Source organism: Pinus tabuliformis, chromosome 3_1, assembly GCF_031772625.1.
Source record: "Pinus tabuliformis cultivar Carrire ecotype Pingquan chromosome 3_1, CPIR1, whole genome shotgun sequence".
Lineage (NCBI taxonomy): Eukaryota > Viridiplantae > Streptophyta > Pinopsida > Pinales > Pinaceae > Pinus > Pinus tabuliformis.
This window is the reverse complement of record NC_142301.1, coordinates 1,262,042-1,281,973: the sequence shown is the minus strand read 5'-3', so window position 1 is coordinate 1,281,973 and position 19,932 is coordinate 1,262,042. Positions and strand designations below refer to the sequence as shown.

Genomic DNA, 19,932 nt, shown 5'->3' with positions numbered 1-19,932 from the left:
ATCTTGTAGTCTCACCGAATAGAATCACTAACTTCTTTTGTTTTCTATAATTTTATGTGAAATTTCATTTATATATGTGTATGTATATATGGATATGGCCAAATTTTTAAGTTCCCTATCAAATTAATGGTTTTGAAAAATTAGGTAAAGGCCAAGAAAGAAGTGGAGAAGGGTTTAACTTTTATTGGCAAAGTAGATGAGGGAATGATTAATTTAAGAAGCAAAGGAATTAAGTTTTGGAAGATAGTGGACATACAATGACCCAAAAATATTTTCATTTTTTAGATTATAAAAAATAAGGCAATGATAATGAAATCACTGTTAGGTCAAAATAACAATAAAAATAAAAAATTAATTAATGGTACATAGAGTTCTAAAGAGATAGATGCGAAGTAAAAAAAATATGAGAAATTGCAATGTCAAATGAAGAGTATTAAAGAGGAAATAACATATATAGAACCAACAAAACAAATTCTCAAAGTGAATTTAAGATCCCAAACTCTTTTCATACATCAATGTTGGCTCCATCTTTAAATCCTAGGATTAGATGTAGTTATTTCAAATTATAATGTTGAGATGAACTTTTTTGGACCATCTATTTTAAGTGTCTAATAAAAAGAACTTAATACATAACAACATTTTATTTTTTCTTGTCTTAGCAACTTGAGTTGTTGAGAGCTAGGTGTGTTCTTCCATCTAGTTGGGTTCAATTCTGAGAGACATGTGCGGCCCATTGTGATGAGGCTAAAAGGGTAGGTGTGCCCAATGGGTTCAACTCCAAGGGACATATTTGGCCCATTGTGATAAGGCTAGGAGTGTAAGCGCCCTCACTATGAATTATGGTTCTCAACAATTGCTAAGTCACAAGTCATTGCTATATTTGACTTATGAACATTCTTACAAACAATAATGAATTACTACACAACTAGAGTAAATTCCTTCCACCTAAAGATGTCATAGAATGTCCTCACCAAAACTACTAAGAAGCATACCTTAAATAACCCCGTAATAACTACCTAAAATATTAGAAAAAGATCATTTTCTAATTTTTTCATCACCAACAAATAATAGAAAAGCATTGGTTCTCACCATCATATCCAAGATTTTGAGAGGTCCTAAGAGTTTCCCAATAATGATTCAACAAGGGGAGGTTGATTAAACTTTTGTTGTAACTTTTTATAATAAAATTTTCCATGAACTACTTGCATGAGAAGATAACATCTCAACTATTTTCTTGCATAATATGATAGCATTATAGGTGATGGATATGACACATCTCTTTCCATTAATTAGGCTCATAGATGTCTTTATTTTGAAACAAGACTTTCAAAATCTGAATCTATTAATTCTAATTTAGTTGTCAATAATTATTAATTATGAGGTGGATGGTATGGGTTTAATCTATACAAAATATTTTAGAATATTCTTATTAGTATACATAAATCAAAAGTAGTTACTATCTTTTTTTGTTTTTTTAATTGAATTGATTAATTAAAAAAATATAATATGACCCACTGTTATATAGAATGAGTTAAGATTTTTTGCACATATAATATTGATAAATCATGATATTGACTCGTGGTATTGCAACAAAGTCTTATTTAAAACTATGATATTAATGTATAAAAACCCTATTTAAAATTAAAATCTTATAAATAAAAATAAATTTTCATAATTGAAAAAATTACCCTAAACAAAATGAATTTATTTAAACCAATGAGGCTGATCATAACAATAATGTGAATGATATATAACATGTAATATGTATTGACAAATCAAATGAGTTGCTATGCAACCCAAAAATTGCATTTTTGATTTCTATTACAGAAATATTAAAACTATATATTTTCAAAAGCCAAACAAATTTTTTCGTTAAGAGTATTTTTTATTTCTATTCCAGAAATATTAAAAATATATGAGTTGCTATGCAACCCAAAAATTGCATTTTTAATTTCTATTACACACATATTAAAACTATATATTTTCAAAAGCCAAACAAATTCTTTCGTTAAGAAGAGTATTTTTAAGTTCTATTCCAGAAATTTTAAAAATATATATTTTCGAAAGCCAAAAAAATTATTTTTGTTAAGAAGAGTATTACAGGCATTTACCCAGTGAACGCAGAGGTGAGTGAAACCTGATAGCCTTTAAAGCCCTCCGCATTCATGTTCATCTATATCTAGGAAACGGGAGAGATAGCCAAAGATTTAGTGAGAATTTTGATAGTGATCATCTCAAAACTCCTTGCATTTTTATGGCATATTCTGAAAACCGAGTCACATGGTTTCATTTTCGGATTGGACTGCTTTACTCATCGTCATCATGTCTTTTACGAAAGTGTTTAAATTCAGGAAAGAAGATCCTCCGGGGAGGACTGCCTTCGTTGACGACTCCTTCAGTCTGAGAACGTTGTCTCTCATCTTCTTTCCTTCCGGTGATGTCATCATTCTCCTGATAACATCCTCCACCTCTTCTTTCATGACCACCTTCTGGTTATCTACCTCCACATCCTGGAAAGCTAGGCCGATTTTCCATACCTCCTTGGCGAATCTGCAGTTAAGGAACTGATCAGCAGCATATGGGAATCCCACTACGGGAACTCCCATGCTCATTGCCTCCAAGGTAGAGTTCCATCCGCCGTGTGTGAGGAACAATCCCACTGAGACATGGGCAAGTACTTTTGACTGTGGTGACCACCTCACAAACAGTGCCCGCTCCTTTGTTCGTTCTTCAAAGCCGTCGGGTAAAATCGCAACCTGGCCTTCTGCGATATTCAACCAAAGAACCCACAAGAAAGGTTGTCCGCTGCCCTCTAGCCCTAGCGCTAGCTGTTCTAGCTGTTGCTGGGATTTCGCAGCCAAGCTCCCAAAGGAAACGTATATAACTGATCGCGGTTGTTGCATATCGAGCCATGTGAGGCAGCTCTCCTCCTCCTCCAACAGACTGCTGCACGAATACCTTCCCTGTAAAAAATTGGGAAGAAAAAGAGGTCCAATGGCCAAAGCAGGACAACCATTCAAAGAGAGTGCTGTTATTGCATCCCTCCCTTCCAGTTCCTCGAACGTGTTCACTAATACGTAGTCGCCTTTGCTTTGCTTCTGTGATTCGTAACGAAAGATATTGAAACGAATGCCCGACGGATCGTGGTCTGCTTTCCGGTAAATTAGGTCGGTTGGCTTCAATGGTGGGATGTTGCCCGGAAGGCAAGTGATGCGTTTTTCTTGATTTCTGGGTTCCCTTACTGAACAAGTCGCAAAGAAAGTATAATCATTATCTTTGCAGAACAAATGAAAAGCATTTAGGTTTCTACGGTGTAGTGACATTGCAAAGAAAATTAAAATAGAAATGAACTGATTGCTTTATCTTTCATGGTCAATCTCCAATACTTCATTGAAATTGGAGTGACCCGGATTAGCTGGATATACATCGTAAATATCTAAATGCAAAAAAATTATTGTAAACATGAAAAATTAAAAATAAGAATAATAATCAATATTTTTATAAATTTATTTTAATTTTAATTTGAATAAATATTTAATATTAAATAAATAAATTTATGTTTTTTTAAATCTGGATAAAGCTAATAGAAAAAAACTGGGAAATTTTTATCTAACGTCACCCAAAACTCCTCATTTTTATAAAACAATAGGAAATTAAAGTAGTAATTAATAATAATAATTTTTTTTATAAGACAATAGAAGCTTAAAGTAGTAATTAATAATAATTATTTTTTTAAAACTGTAGCCTCAACTGTAGTAGGTATAACTACCTTTGAAATAAACTGTAGCTTTCTATTTGTTACTACCATCAAAAATATTTGGTAGAGAAATCATGTTTCAAAATAGACACATCACTCAAATTTTTTAATTTTAAATTTAATAATTTTAGATTGTATTTTATATTTTATATCTATTTTTTAAATAAAGTTGTAAATAATTATGAGATTTAAAAAACATGGAATATAAATATTTTTTAAAAATTATGGAAAAATTGTTTTTCATGTTTTTAAATGAATCTAGTTAAATATTTATTAATACATGTAGAAAATATATTTATTAATTAAATTAAAATTAATTAATAAAAAATTAAAATAGCAATAATAAAGATAAAAATTAAAAAAGTTAAGGTGGGGAGGTAGGATGCTACCATCCTACTAGCTCACGTGCTAGCTGAATATAGCCACACATCCCTTTAAGTGTTTAATATAAGTCATGCAACAAACACCATTTGGCATAATGCTCCATCGTCCGACGATGTCAAAAGCTAATTCTTACACGGAGTTTATGTTAATGGGGTTGGCAAGCACTATGAGCATATCTAGAGGAGTGAATGGAATGTGTACTAGGTAGCAAAGGGAGCCTATCAATCTACGCTCTCACACTAAGGCAACAACTTTCAATTGGCAGTAGGAGGAAGATATTTGGTTTCAAATTATGATCGAGAAATCATTATTTTGCAAGGTACAAGGTGTGGCTGTGGTGTATATTAGGAATGGAGGCAATCCAACACCTGGGAACTTGGGGTTTCTTCTTCTTTAACATCCATCATGTGAAGGTTGGCATTCTCCTTCTCCTCATAAATTATTTATAGTAAGAGTTAGGTAAACTTGGGGTTTCTTCCTCGAGGATACAAAGAAAGAGTTAGCTAATACAAGATGTTTCCCTCACCCTCCTTGTGGAACACAATCCAAGGTTTGTGGGTGGTTTAATGGTAGACGGGTAGTGTTAGAGGAGAAATTTCCAGGTTAAAGTTTATCGTTTCCCTCCGTGTCAAATCACCTCCAAGCAATAGTAGTCTGGGGTGGCATCAACGAGCAATTGGACTTTTCTTGTCAACTTGTAAGATCACTGTAAGATCACTCTTAAATTCTGTAAAATTAAATTCACAAAACGTAACGCGTCCTGCGATGAATCTTTCATGATCGTGGATAAATTCTGTAAAATAAAATTCTCAAATATATAATTAAAATGAAAAATAAAACAACGCTGTGCACTTAACGGAAGAAACAATTCGAATTAATACCTAAATAAATGGATACCTAAAATTATTTATAGTTATCCCAGTTTAAATTGAATTTACGGAAATGGAGAAATAAAAAAGAAAATGTATGGCATATTTGGGAATTTTTTTACAACTTTGCTCCAGTATACTTTTTTCTTTATCCAATTCATAATTTTCACAAATTAAATTCAACGGATAAAATGTTCACAAAAGAATCTCTATTCGATATAGACTGCAAAGAGAAAGACATACCATTTACTGGAATATATCCCTCAGAAGCAAGGAAATTGGTGTAGCATTGAGAAATGGAGGCAGCAGCACATAGAGGCCAGAAGATAACTCTGGGTAATTTCATATTCCTCGCGACTTGCTCCGTGCAGGACATGAGGCAGTCTGTGATGATGAATGTGATGGGTGGAAATGATGGTGATTTGCCATGAGCAGCGGTAAGGAGGTCCTCCAAAGCTGGGCCTAACTTTTGCAGCGAAATAAATAACTCGGTCGTGTTGGAGATGCGGCCATGGTTAGGCGGTAAACCATCAGGAATAGACAGAAAACGAATTCTCCCTCCTTGCTGCTCCAAATCTAGATCGCCTTTGGGAACAGGAGATTTAGCTTTCTTTGAAGCTTCCACCATGCGTTCATGTATCCACTCAGTATTGACGAAAGTGACAAACACTCCCCTAATAGCCAACAGCTGCGCCAATTCCATGAGAGCATTAACATGACCCTGTGCAGGAACTGGCACAATCACTGCATGCAGAGCATGTTTCCCCTCTTGACTCGTCATATTCATATCAATATTGCCCAACTTTATTCGTTTCTCGTCCCTTAATCCAGCACCACAGTTTCTTGCTCTGGATTTGAGCTGCGAATTATGCACCTACCACTGTTCTTATCGAGTACATCTCATTGTCATCGACCTAAGCAGTGATGCCAGTATCAGATAATTGCGGTCCATGTTTTATTTGGTCAGTAAGGTTTTGTTTGGCCAAATTCACGATAGCGTTGACATGACCCTGTGCAGGAAATGGCCAAACTTTATTCGTTTCTCTTCCCTTAATCCAGCACCACAGTTTCTTGCTCTGGATTTGAGCTGCCAATTATGCACCTATCATTGTTTCTTACTCTGGATTTGAGCTGCCAATTATGCACCTATTATTGTCTCTTGCTCTGGATTTGAGCTGCCAATTATGCACCTATCATTGTTTCTTACTCTGGATTTGAGCTGCCAATTATGCACCTATTATTGTCTCTTGCTCTGGATTTGAGGTGCCAATTATGCACCTATCATTGTTCTTATTGAGTACATCTGATTGTCATCGACCTAAGCAGTGATGTCAGTGTCAAACAATTGCGGTCCATCTTTTGTTTTGTTTTGTAAGGTTACTTGATTGTTGTGCACTTCAACTTGGTATTTTGATTGTTGTGCACTTCAACTTGGTATTTGTCATCAATGGTAACTTAACTTGCCAGTAAACTTTCCTTTTTACTGTCAGCTTCTCAATCTTACGCAGGATAATCTCCTTCACACGTTAATATTGACGACTCCAGATTTGATTTGTACAACGTGGTAATACTTTTTTCCAATCCATAGCTAGCAGTATGTGGTGCTATTGCTTAACACGCAACATATAAAACAATAAGCATGACTGGGACGATCCGCAACTTGTGGATTCAAGAATATCGCATACAGGTGGGTAGCAAACTATTTTTTTTGGTAAGTTTCTTTTTTATTTATAAGTTTGGTGGGTTTACATTTTTATTATGCCTAATATATTTCCCCAAAATATATTGGGAATTGAACAAGAATGTTGCACAGTTAATTAATTTGATATTAATTTGACATTGACTATTTATTTTTGTATCTGGAAATAAAATAATACGTAGTATAAAGAGGTCCTAATAAATTCCAGCATGATTTAGAAAATCTGGGAGAATTTTTTTAAAATCCTTTGGATGTTGGGTGTTTAGGGAATTTTAATGGTCTTGAATCAATTTCTACTATCAAAAATAGATTTAAACACGACCCAAAATCCATTCGTATCTTTAGAAAAATATTTATCCAAATTCTGTCCAAAAATTCACCATTCAAACTAAATTGAACTTATGCCCGTAGAAAATGCCATAACATAATATTTAGAATGCTTAATTTAAAGCAAATATTAGCCAAATTAAACTTATGCCCCCTAGAAAATGCCATAACATGATATTTAAAATGCTTAATTTAAAACAAATATTAGCTAAATTAAAATTTATGCTCCTAGAAAATGCCATAACATAATATTTAAAATTCTTAATTTGAAGCAAATATTAATTTAAATTATAAAGGGTTATATATTCTTTAACTAATATATTTTTATCCTATTTTTAAGAATAAAATATGTTTAATTTAAAGCAAATATTAATTTAAATTATAAAAGGGTTATATACTCTTTAACAAATATATTTTTATCCTATTTTTAAGAATAAAAATTTGTAAAAATATTTATATTTTAATTGAGAAGAAAAAATTAAATATATATTCTAAAATAAATTGATTTAAAAAATTATTATTTTTCTACTTTTATATCGTTAAAAATTAATCAACAAAAATAAAACTCATTGATGTTTGACTTTATTTATTCTTTTAGAAAGAATTTTAAAATATTTAAAATGACAATATAAAACTTTAAACACAAGGTTTGTGGGCCTTGCACTTTTTTTTCTTTTAGATTTTTGCACGGGTTTTCTTATCTACATTGTTAAGATTGACTGACTATTGTTTTAGGCTTTTGTGGTGCTTCCTACTAGGTTCTTTGGTAAGCTTGTGTGGATTTTGTTTTAAGCTTTTCTGGTGCTTCCCACTAGGTTCTTTGGTGGGCCTGTGTGGCCTGTTATCTATTTTTTTGCATAGTTTATGCTAACAATTTTCATTTTAATGAAAAAAGATGGTTTTTTCTTTTTGAAAAGAAATATCATAATCAAACATTTTTGTGACATCTATGTAAAGATGATTTGTTTTGTGTATCTATTTGATGATTGGGTATTTGATATTAAATTAATATCTCAAAAATATCACAATCATGCTTAACCATATGTTTTTGAAAAGAAATATTATAATCAAACATTTTTGTGACATCTATATAAAGATGATTTGTTTTGTGTATCTATTTGATGATTGGTACTTGATATTGAATTAATATCTCAAGAATATCACATTCATGCTTAACCATAGGTTTTTGAAAAGAAATATCATAACCAAACATTTTTGTGACATCTATATAAAGATGATTTGTTTTGTGTATTTATTTGATGATTGGGTACTTGATATTAAATTAATATCTCAAGAATATCACAACCATGCTTAACCACAGGAGTCATGTTTGTTATAAATCTCACTATAAATTGTCATAGGCCTTAGGCCTTTATTGAAGGGTGGTAATTCTATCAAGACACTATAAGAGCCATGAAAAGATCATTATTATTTTATAGGTTTCAAGGAACATGGGAATCTAATATGATTCCATCCATTTCTTATTATGTAAGCTAAAACATCTATAATTTCCAAGGTCAATACAAACACAAAGAAAAGAGAAATTACACATCAAGAACACCAAGTATGTTATTCTTGGTGAAGACATTGATTGTTCACTTTATCTCTCAAACCATGCAAAAAATGCAATATGTAGTAGATTTATAGCATAATCCCTATTGCATTGATCTCTTGATAACATTACCTTCTCTATATCTTACATAAAAATACCATAGAAGTATAAAAAATGTTGCTTCAAACATTAAAGTTGTAAAAAATACATCCCATTTCTCTTGGGCTTCATTAAGGTAGAAACAAAGAGATGTGAGCAACATTTCTCAAATATTTGACATTTATAATCACACTAATACCAATGCTTCTAGAAAGAAGAAGAGGTAAGTGAAGATTTCTATAGATAAATATGCATAAAATTGGGGAAAGTAGAATGAACGAAGTAAGGAATTGACGATGTAGAATATCACAATTATATTTCTTACTATTGTAATCCCAATTTTGGAATTCATGGTGTAGAAGAATGAACTTCTTACTATTGTAATCCCAATTTTGTGCATTTTCATACTTAATCAAGAATATACAAGTTATTACTAATCTTGATAGTGTTTTAAATCACAAAAAAAATCATTAACATATTTTTGTGTGAAACAAAGAAAAACTATGCATTATATTTACTAGAAACTTGACCAAAACTATAGAAGATTGGTGTATTATTGAAAGAATTACGTTCAAATATTAATTATGTAATTTTTACTTCATGTGGATGCAATGATTTACAAACTTAGTGGTTGAGAGGCTAGAAGCCTAACCAAAGCTATAAAAGATTCTTGGATTGTTGAGAGATTTACATTCAAATACTAACTATGTCTTTTTTTTACTTAATAATCTATTTCCATAATGTGGATGCCATGATCTACATACTTATTGGTTGAGAGGCCAACAAATGTTCTCAAATAATAAGAAAATATTAGATAGAATTTCCATAACCATGTTATATTTGTCAATATGCTACATGCTTTTACAGAAAAGGAAAACTATATGAATATGAAGCAAAAGAGATGGCCTCATATCCTTGGGTTAATTGGATTTCTATTTTTCTCTTTTTAAAACTATCACAGTTAAGTGGATGTATATTTTTTTCTCTTTCAAATTATCATTAAATTGGACTCATTTATACTGATTCTTGCTAATAAATTTGTAATGCAATTACAATTTACACCCATAATCCATAACTAACTATTTTGCCTTTTTCTAAATCCTAGAGTGGAGACAAAGATAACGAAGTAAATGACCTTATGGTGATTGGAGGAATTGAACACATTAAATACGATGTGAAATGTCATGCCATTTGTCATATCTATATGGATAAAAAATGTACATAAGACATGAATTTATTTGCAGATTCCAAGAGATATAGTGTCCAAGCTTCTCTTGTAAGCTTACATTAAGTTACACTTAAAATGTTGGATATGTCAATATAATGATAGGATTATATAAGAATGGGTTTGTGATGGAGTTTATGATGTAGAAGAATAAACTATATCAAGGAATAGATGAGAGCCAATAAAAATAAAAATGATTTTTAGTCTTCAGATACCAAAGGAAAAGGAAAATAATGAGTGTCATGCCAAACGAAAGTAATAGGAATATAATCCTAAATAATTCTCATGATTCACATCCATATTTGTTTAATATTAAAAACAAAATGTTTATTAAGTGTTTAAAAATTGGGATTTGATGGCGATTGAAAATGTGATTTTTCTTTTAAGATTTTATAATATTTTTACTACTATTTTTTTAACATTTTTAAAAAAGTGTTTTTTAAATGAATATTTAAAAGAGTTCAATTTTTATCATTCCCCATAATTTTATGTTTTTCAAAAGAACGACTTAATTCCCTCACACACTGCAAATGTGGATGATAATCACCATGTAGAAGGTTAGGGGAGGGACACCAGTTGTTACACGTCCTCCCTACCATGCCGATGCAAGCCCACATAGTCACCACATCACTTTTACGACACGTGGCTGACTGGGCATCCCATGTGTCATGGTAGGTGGGAAATTAAGATTTTCCTCGAAAGGGTCACTCTTCTTCATAATTTAGGGTTTGTGTCATCCGTGGTTTAGGGTTCAGTCTTGTTTTATTTGGGGCTAGTGTGTGGTTGTTATAATGCCTCGACTATAGGTCCACCGACCTCCATTTATCGTTCACATGGTTCTCCATCTTTTCCCTGCCATGTATTCGTTCCTATGAGCATTGCTTTGTGGGTTGTTTAGGGTATATCTTGTTGTTGTGTGTGGTTTAGCCTGTTATGGACTATTTCTACAGGCCCACGATGCAACAATGCCTAGTAAATTTGTTTTTTTTCGACTCTATAGGGTTTCATTCATTTCAACGATGGATATGGAGGTTTCACGCTCAAGTGGGTTAATATGAAGGTAATTTCTACACCCCTGTAATTTTACATGCAATTTCTGTTGCTTTTAACGGTCTTTCAAGGTTTTTCTACACTTGTTCTTGCAGGTATGTTGGGTTCTGGTTGCAAGTCATGTATGGAAAGATGTTGAGGTGTTCGACACTTATGCAAAGGAATTCTTTTGGCTCAATGGCTTCATCGATGGTTGTCTGATAAGATTTTTAATCCTACCAGCCCACTATGTTTGTGTTTGTCAACACATTCCATCCATATTCTAAGAATTTTAATCCATTAGGTGGTTTCTCTAAAAATTCATGGGGTTTTTTGTAAATTTGGAAAATTTCTTTTCATATCTACTTGTAATTTAGGGCTTTTGATGCTGCTAAATTACTGGTTCTCTATAAATTTAGTTATGGTGCTAGTTTTTGTAAAAAATTATAGGGTTTTTATAAAAAAATTACTATTTTCTTGTAAATTAGGGTTTTCAATGCTGCTAAATTGTGGGTTCTCTATAATTTGGTTACAATGTTGGTTTTTGTAAATTTATTTGTTATTTGCTTGTAAATTAGGATTTTCGATGTTGCTAAATTGTGGGTTCTCTGTAACTTTCGTTATGACGTTGGATTTTGTAAAAATTCATAGGGTTTTTGTAAATAGGTTTTCTATTTCTTTGTAAATTATGGTTTTAGACGCTGCTAAATTGTGTGTTCCCTATAAATTTGGTTATAGTGTTGTTTTTTTTAAATTCATAGGGTTTTTATAAATTTGTTTGTTATTTACTTGTAAATTAGGGTTTTCATTGTTGCTAAATTGTGGGTTCTCTGTAAATTTGGTTACAATGTTGGTTTTTGTAAAAATTCATAGAGTTATCACTCTTGCAACGAATTCCCCATGCTCCGCTTTTGTGCTTTGATGAGGTAACAATATTCTTAGTGCATTATTTTAAAGATGTTGTTCGTATTACCCAGGTTCTCCATTTCACAGTCGATTCTTCCTCAATGTTCCACAAATTTTAAATATAGTTTGGATTTTCATTATGTTTACTCCCTTTTATAAACCCGTGCTTGGGCAAATTTCCTTGTTTTTCCTTCAGAGAGACATCATAATCTTTTTCTGCATAAATGGATATTTATTTTTATTTAAGTTTCGATATCAATTCCCCTTCTATGATTTTTCATATGTGCTTCTGCGCATTCTAGCATGTCAACCTTGTGATATTTCCATATCTCTTCAATGTTTATGGAGTCTACCTACTCTCATTTCATCGCATAGTTCACCAAGATGTTTACATTGTGTAGGCATTGATGTACCTGCTGAGTGGTCGATTTCCATTAATTGTAAATCTGTGTCTTCATCTCCTTTATGTAGTCTCTATATATTTATCCATACTCTGTATGGGGTATGCTATTTGGAGATGTTAATCTATCTGTTCTTTGAATGTAAAACATTTGGTGGAAGAATCAAAGAGAAATCAATGAGATTGCATTCTAAAAGGAAGTAGAGAGAATAGTAGACTCTAGAAAATTTGTGTCAATCATTATATGAGTCCCAGTTAAAAATATAAACACCAAATTACAATGTTATTAGTTAATGGCATGATTTTCTTCTCAATTTGAGTTTTGTTGTTAGGAAACCTAATAATATTTAGTGTAGTGTATTTGCTCGATTCAAAAAAATCGGAATGTTTTATAGTATGGAATTCGAAAAAATAAATTTTATATTAACCCAAATTCCAATCAAAATTTTGTTTGTTTAAAACATAATGTGATTTAGAATATTTTTACCCTCATTTCTCCTATTTCTTACTCAATATACATTTTCTTTCCTATCCCATCATTTTTAGAATTGTAGGGTATTCATTTCAATCTACAGTTAATTGATTTTCTCAAGAATTTTCATATGTTTGTCTTCAAAATGCCTTAGGCATCTTTACAATTTCTCAGCTTCCTTTATTCAGATCTGGCATAACTTTCTTAGCTTAATTGGCATTAATGCTTGAAATTAATTGATATGTCGATATTCTACTTTGGCGATTGATACAACTCTTGAAATTGTTTCCTTCAACTTGTTATTTCATCTTTAGTCTTCTACATGGTAGTTCTTTGGCCTATAAGAATATCCATGATTGAAGTGAGGCTTCAGACAAGCTGGTTGTATCTCATTTGTAGGGTATTCATTTCAATCTACAGTTGATTGATTTTCTCAAGAATTTTCATATGTTTGTCTTCAAAATACCTTAGGCATGTTTACAATTTCTCAGCTTCCTTTATTCAGATATGACAAAACCCTCTCATCTTCCTTTATTTAGATCTGTCAAAATCTTCTCAGCTTAATTGACAATGATGCTTGAAATTGATTGATATGATGATATTCTACTTCATAGATTGCTACAACTCTTGAAATTGTTTCCTTCAACTTACTATTTTGTCTTTAGTCTTCTACATGATAGTTATGTGGCATATAAGAATATCCATGACTAAAGTGAGGCTTCATATAGGATGGTTGTATCTCATTTGTAAGGTATTCAGTTGAGTCTACAGTTAATTTATTTTTTCAATAATTTCCATATGTTTGTATTCAAAATGCCTTAGGCATATTTACAATTTCTCTACTTTGAGTAATTCTATTCAGAGTTCAACATGTATCATTGTTGGGATAGAAAGGTTTGATACTTTTGATTTTACTTTCCTATCACATTAAATGGGGATAGAAAGGTTTTGATACTTTTACTTTGATTTTTACAAATATATCACAGTAAATGAGGTTTGATATGAGGTGTGAGGTTTGGTACTTTTATTATTCACTGTTCTATGGAGTTTTCATATTATAAGAAAAAGAGGCGACCCATCAAAAATCCACATCATAATGTGGTTACAATGAAAAACGTATGACATCCCTATTCTTGATGGCCTCCAGAATGTTTAGTGCCCAAACTTGTTGAGTCTCCTACTTGGGTCAAGTAGGTTGGCCTACCTAATAATGGTTTATTAGGATGTGTTCTATTGTTTCCATATGATTGACTCTGATTTTTCCCTTGCAACCATCAAGGAATTGAGTACCCATATTAAGTGGAGGTGTCTGATAAGCATACATAAAATTGACACATGCACTAGTAGGAATATAGAAAGTCGGTAAACCCCCATTTTGATAGGGAGGGAATTGAATGTTTATGAGGTATAGGAATATTGGTGTATTATTTACAATATGGTCCAATGTGTTTGACATCATCCTAATTTCATTAATTGTGCTTGCATCATTGTTAACCATATAGGTCATCCTTTGTTCCTTTTCAAGCATTTGTTGGTCCTTTATTACTTCCATTTCCTGTCTTGCCATGCCTTTCCTCTACTCGACGTTGTACTACAACAATAATTATTGCCTTATTATCCTTGGATAACTCCTTCTTTTTCTATTTTAATTCCTAAATTTAAAATTTATTTTTTTCAAACTAAACTAATAAGGTTATATAGTATTATGAGGTGAGTAACTGTGAACTTCGGCCCAAACAAAGACTACCTGGTGTTACTTGATTTTTATGATTGACACTCTCTCTACTGGTAGCTTTAGGAACTAACCAAGTAACTTTTGCTTCCACACCATGTGCATGTCATTTCTTGACACCTACCTTTCAATATCTGGGCCAACTAATTAAACTATATTGTTCTCTTCATCTGATGCCTCATTATGTGCACTATCTTCTTCTAGTGATCTATTGACGAAAAAAAATGAACAATTTCATTGTTCCATTATGTTGGTTGTGAAGGCGTGTTCATGCTTCGTTCACTAATTCTTGAGACACTATGTTTGTTCAAATTCATCGCGGCTTCTGCCAACCATGATGATGGGGTTAATTGGCTTGGAAATGTCAATTGGTCATTATTGCTTCTTAGTGCAATATTAATAATGTCATTTTCAATTACATTGTTATTGTCAGTTTCATGTTCAACAAATTCATTAAAAATATCACCAGTGGAAGTTCCATATGCTTCAGTTGGTAGAATGACCTCCATGTTACTATAAATTGGTTCATTATTATACTATGTTTCACTTACATATTCATCATCATCACTATAGAAGTGTCCTTGAGAGAGGGAAATCATATTATCAACTATAATTGCATCTTCATGTTCATCTACTTCTTGCACTCAACATCTTCTTGGACATGCCCTTCTTCTTGACCATCCACATGAAACACTTGGCTACAACTAGTATGATGCATAAGAGCATCACAATTCAGTGGTCAGATTCCAGTCCTCCTAAAGGCAACCTAGATATTTGATGTTATAAGAGCCCTTTTAAATGCTTTACTTGCAAGCTCTACTAGCTCGAACCATTTCACCTCAACCCCTGGATTCTTTGACACCACCTAGTATAGATGTAGCAAAGTGACAAAGCCAATTTAGAAAAAATTCTTTAATCATCCATTCATGGGAATGAGTAGCCATGCATGCACTTGCTTCACAATTTTTAATATAGTTTTTTAGTTGTTTTTTACCTTGTTAGATAATCTTCGGCAAAATCACATAATCAATCTTTTGTCGACACGTTTCGAACCAACCAGTGTGGTTCATCGTCAGGACAAGTTGAAGACTAATCTGGTTAAGCTGGTTTAAATATAGTATGCAGAGATTCCAATGGCTATAATGCCAACGGCTAATTTTGACCAAAGGTCTTAGTCAAACCACAATTATATTATTAATATTCTTAAAAACCGCTACAACATATAATTTATTTTTGAGTATGAATAATATAATAATGTTATTTTGTATAAAATCATCTATATAATTGATAATTCGAGTATTATTAAATTTAAATCTTTAATATTTAGTTACAATAGGTAAATACATAATTAAAGAATATGTTAATAATAGAATATAGTTAAATTGTGTATTAATTCAATATTAATTGTTTAAAGCTAAGGTCAAAGGTAACCGTTATCCTATTATTTTAATTAATTATATCCAATAGGTCCAAAAATAATCTATGTTTATTAAAAGATAATATATAATCCCAATGTTTTTTAAAATAGTATTCTTCTTAATTCTTTAATATCTAGTTATATTGGGTAAATACATAATTAGAGTATACGTTTATTAATAATAGAAAAATGTGTATTAATTTAATATTAATTGTTTAAAGCTAATGGTCCAAAGGTAAATTATTTTAATTAAATCAAATTGGCCCATTCGAAAATAATTTATGTTTATTAGATAATCTCTATAATTTATAATTCCAATATTTCTAAAATAGTATTCTAGTTAATCTTTATTATTAAGTTACATTAGGTAAATACATAATTAAAGTATGTTTATTAATAATAGAATATAGGTAAATTTTGTGTATTAATCTGATATTAATTGTTTAAAGCTAATGGTAAAAAAAATTAAAAATAATAATTTATGTTTGTTAAATAATCTATATTATGTATAATTCCCATATTTTTAATTTAGTATTCTTGTCAAATCTTTATTAATTAGTTACATTAGGTAAATACCACTCTTAAAGACTAAGTTTATTAATAATAGAATATCCAACAAATATAACTAACTCAAACTCACTCACTGTTATAGGCATATCATATAATAAAATCAAATAATTATACATAAAAATATAATAATTTCTTATTTATTATTTGACATAAAGGTCATTTTTCAACTATATCACTTTCTATAATTCATATTTAATAAATATATTCATTAAGTAGTATTAATTCACTCAAAAGATATCTAAGTCAATTAGGTAAATAGATTATTACTAAAAGTCAAATATATAAGCAATTAGATAAAGGGAAATTCAAAAGGAATGGGATAAATAAATAAAAATGCATAAGAATGGAGATAAAAATCTAATCTAAAGGAAAAAACCCCTTAGAATCAAACGGGATAAGCCTGAAATTGCTTAGAAACTAATTCATAATCCATACATAGGATTAATCGGCCAAAAACACACCTACGGAGATGGAAGACAGAGACCTTAGGACCTAACAAAAGGGGGATGAGGAGGCTAGGAAGACAAGGCTGGGACCCAGCAACTGCTAATCTTCCAGCCATCATCCCTATTAAGATTGTTCGGCCTTTTCTCAATCACCAGGGCCTCTCTAAACTTGCGATGGTGAAACTGTGCAACTTTTGCAATGACTTGAGCCTCTTCTATACATACATGATGCATAGTCTTCCTCGCATGCTCAGCCGGGGCTGAGGACTTGGTCCTACCATGCCTTAAGTCCGTCGAATGCTCGCTAATCCGTTGTTTGATAGAGCGACCAGTCTCACCAATATAAGGGGTCCCACAGGAACAAGGAATGACATAGACGCCCTTCATGTCCTTGGGATCGATAGGGTCTTTCACAGACCTGAGGGAGCCACGGATAGTGTTGAGAGGCCTAAAAGTAGCGGGCACATCGTACTTCCTCAGAATCCTCGCAATCCTGTCCGTGGTCCCTTGGATGTAAGGGAGGTTCACACCCGAGATATGATCTTTAGGAACCCTTCGGGTTGAAGGCTCCTTCCTGGCCTTGAGGAAGGCTTTACGACCCAGGTGCCTATTGTAACCATTCTTCTCAAAGACATCCAGGAGATGGGTCTTCTCCGCTTCCAGGTTCTCCTCATCCGAAATTCTAACAGCACGGGTGGCAAGCGTGCTAAGAACCCCTAACTTCTGAGTTGGGAAATGATGCGAAGACGCATGCAAGTATTGCTCAGTATGCGTCTTATTCCTAAACACTTGATGAGAAAAGGAACCATCCGCCTTCTTAGAGATGAGAACATCCAAGAGCGGAAGACATCCATTAACTTCTTTTTCCATCGTGAATTTAATGGCGGCGGACTAGTTATTGAGGTGATGGAAGAAACGATCCAGCTCGTCCGGACCATGAGACCAGACAACACCAGTATCATCGACGAATCTTTTCCAAAGCTTTGGTAAGAGACGAGAGGAGGCTAAAGCCTTAGCCTCAAAATCCTCCATGAAGAGATTGGCGACGACAGGGGACAGGGGGGAGCCCATGGCAACCCCACAAGTCTGTTCATAGAACTCTCCCTCGAAGCTGAAAAAGGTGGAGGTAAGGCAAATCTCAACTAACTTAGCCGTATCCGGGTCAGTTAGCTTATTAATCACCTTCATGGCCTCATTGATAGGAATGCAGGTATAAAGAGAGACCACGTCGAAACTTACCAGAATGTCCTCGGGCTCAAGATCAATTCTCTTAAGATCCTCGATAAAAGAAGCTGAGTCTTTGACAAAGGACTCAGTCTGCCCAACCAAGGGTCTCAACTTTGCAGCGAGGAACTTGGCCAAGAGGTAAGTTGGACCACCAATGGTATTGACAATGGGTCTCAGGGGGACCCCATCCTTATGGATTTTAGGAAGACCATAAATCCTAGGCGTGATGGGGTTTCCCTCAATAAGTTTCTGGGCCAGAGGAAGGGTGGAATTGCACGACTTGATCGCAAGAGCGACCGCTCTGGAAACCTTTTTGAGGGGATTTTTCGAAAGCTTCTTATAGCTCCCACTATTACAGAGATGTTCAAGCATCTTATTCTTGTAATCCTTTCTATCCAGGATAACGGCAGCCCCACCTTTATCCGCTTTTAAGACCACTATGTCACGATTATCGTTTAAGATTTTTAACGCCTCAAATTCAACCTTGCTGATATTGCTACGGGGAGGCTTAGCCCTCCTCAGGGTAACGGCACAATCCTGTCTAATTGTGTCTTTAATCTTATCGGGAAGGTTCTTAATGCCATATTCTACATCACAAATGATGTCTTCAACCGGGATCTTTCTCGGTGCTAAGGCAAAATTAAGACCTTTCCCTAAGAGACTAAAAACCGCAGGCAGAAAGGAAAAACTAAACAGATTCACCACCCTATTGTCCTGAGGGAGGGAACTAGAACTACCCACTGACATACCAACTTTACAATTAACGTTATCTATCCCATCTAACCCTTTATTACAACTACCATAATTAATACAATCTACCTTATTAAGTCCACCACACAAAATCTCGACTTCATTGTTTAAATTATTGCATTTATAAATTTGAGCTTTATTATTAGAGTTGCATTTATATATTCGAGCTTTATTATTAGAGTCGTAATAGTTTATACTACCGTTATCGACCTCATTATTTGACATATTGTATTTAAATAACATAGCCTTATTATCATAGTCGTAATTGTTAATGTCACCGCTATTGACTTTATTATATGAACTATCGAATTCAGGTAATAGAGCTTTATTGTTGTGATCGCTTATGTTTGAATTATTGATAAGATTATTTTCCACAATAATCGTACTAACCTTGACATCACAATCCGAATCGGTAACAGGTTCTCCAAAAATCGAAACGCTTAAACCGGCCTCAGAATCCACCGAAGATGAACCTCGGACCATCGACTCTAGCCCTTGAGCAACAGGGATGCCCCTCGAATAGCGTTCAACAGAACGGCTTGATCTCTCCGCGCGCAGATCTCTATCCACTGGTCCACCCGCAGCACAACCCTCTGAAATACGAAAGCAGGATTCATCAGAACCACCATGCAGATTAACCACTGAAGAGTCAAACGTAGAATCTGCCACCGACTGCTGCTGATCAACCGGAGAGCGATCACCAGAATCCTCTGCTTGGTTGACAAGACTCATGTGCCCTCGATCCACGTCGACAGATCCAAGGTCCGACACCTTGACGCTGCTCCTACCGCCGCTTCCTATCATCCAACCAGAGCCAGAGGGTGGCGGATCCATACCCCCGGAAGACGAGCCGCTTAAAACCCAAGCCCTCAGGGAGGAGACCTGGTTAAAGGAGATTCGACTGACAGAACCCCGACCAGACTCCAGATCCGAACAGCCCGAAAGTTTATTAAACTTCGCGGACTGTCTGACCTTAAGGGACTCTTCCAATCTCAGTGACTTCAACGCCGAACAGGCATCAATCCTGGACCAGATAGAGGCAGGGAACAGATTCGCCAACTCCAAATGAGC

At 33.5% G+C, this 19,932-nt stretch overlaps 1 protein-coding gene across 1 annotated transcript; it reads right to left on the bottom strand.

Moving 5' to 3' along the window:
* Nucleotides 1-2,057: 2,057 nt before the first annotated feature.
* On the bottom strand, nt 2,058-6,173 carry LOC149185474 ((R)-mandelonitrile beta-glucosyltransferase-like). The gene is made up of 2 exons (XM_089410694.1): nt 5,254-6,173; nt 2,058-3,241 (listed from the first exon to the last, which is right to left on the bottom strand). The coding sequence occupies exons 1-2, from the start codon at nt 5,795-5,797 to the stop codon at nt 2,277-2,279; spliced, it is 1,509 nt and encodes a 502-aa protein (XP_089266820.1). The 5' UTR covers nt 5,798-6,173; the 3' UTR covers nt 2,058-2,276.
* Nucleotides 6,174-19,932: the final 13,759 nt, after the last annotated feature.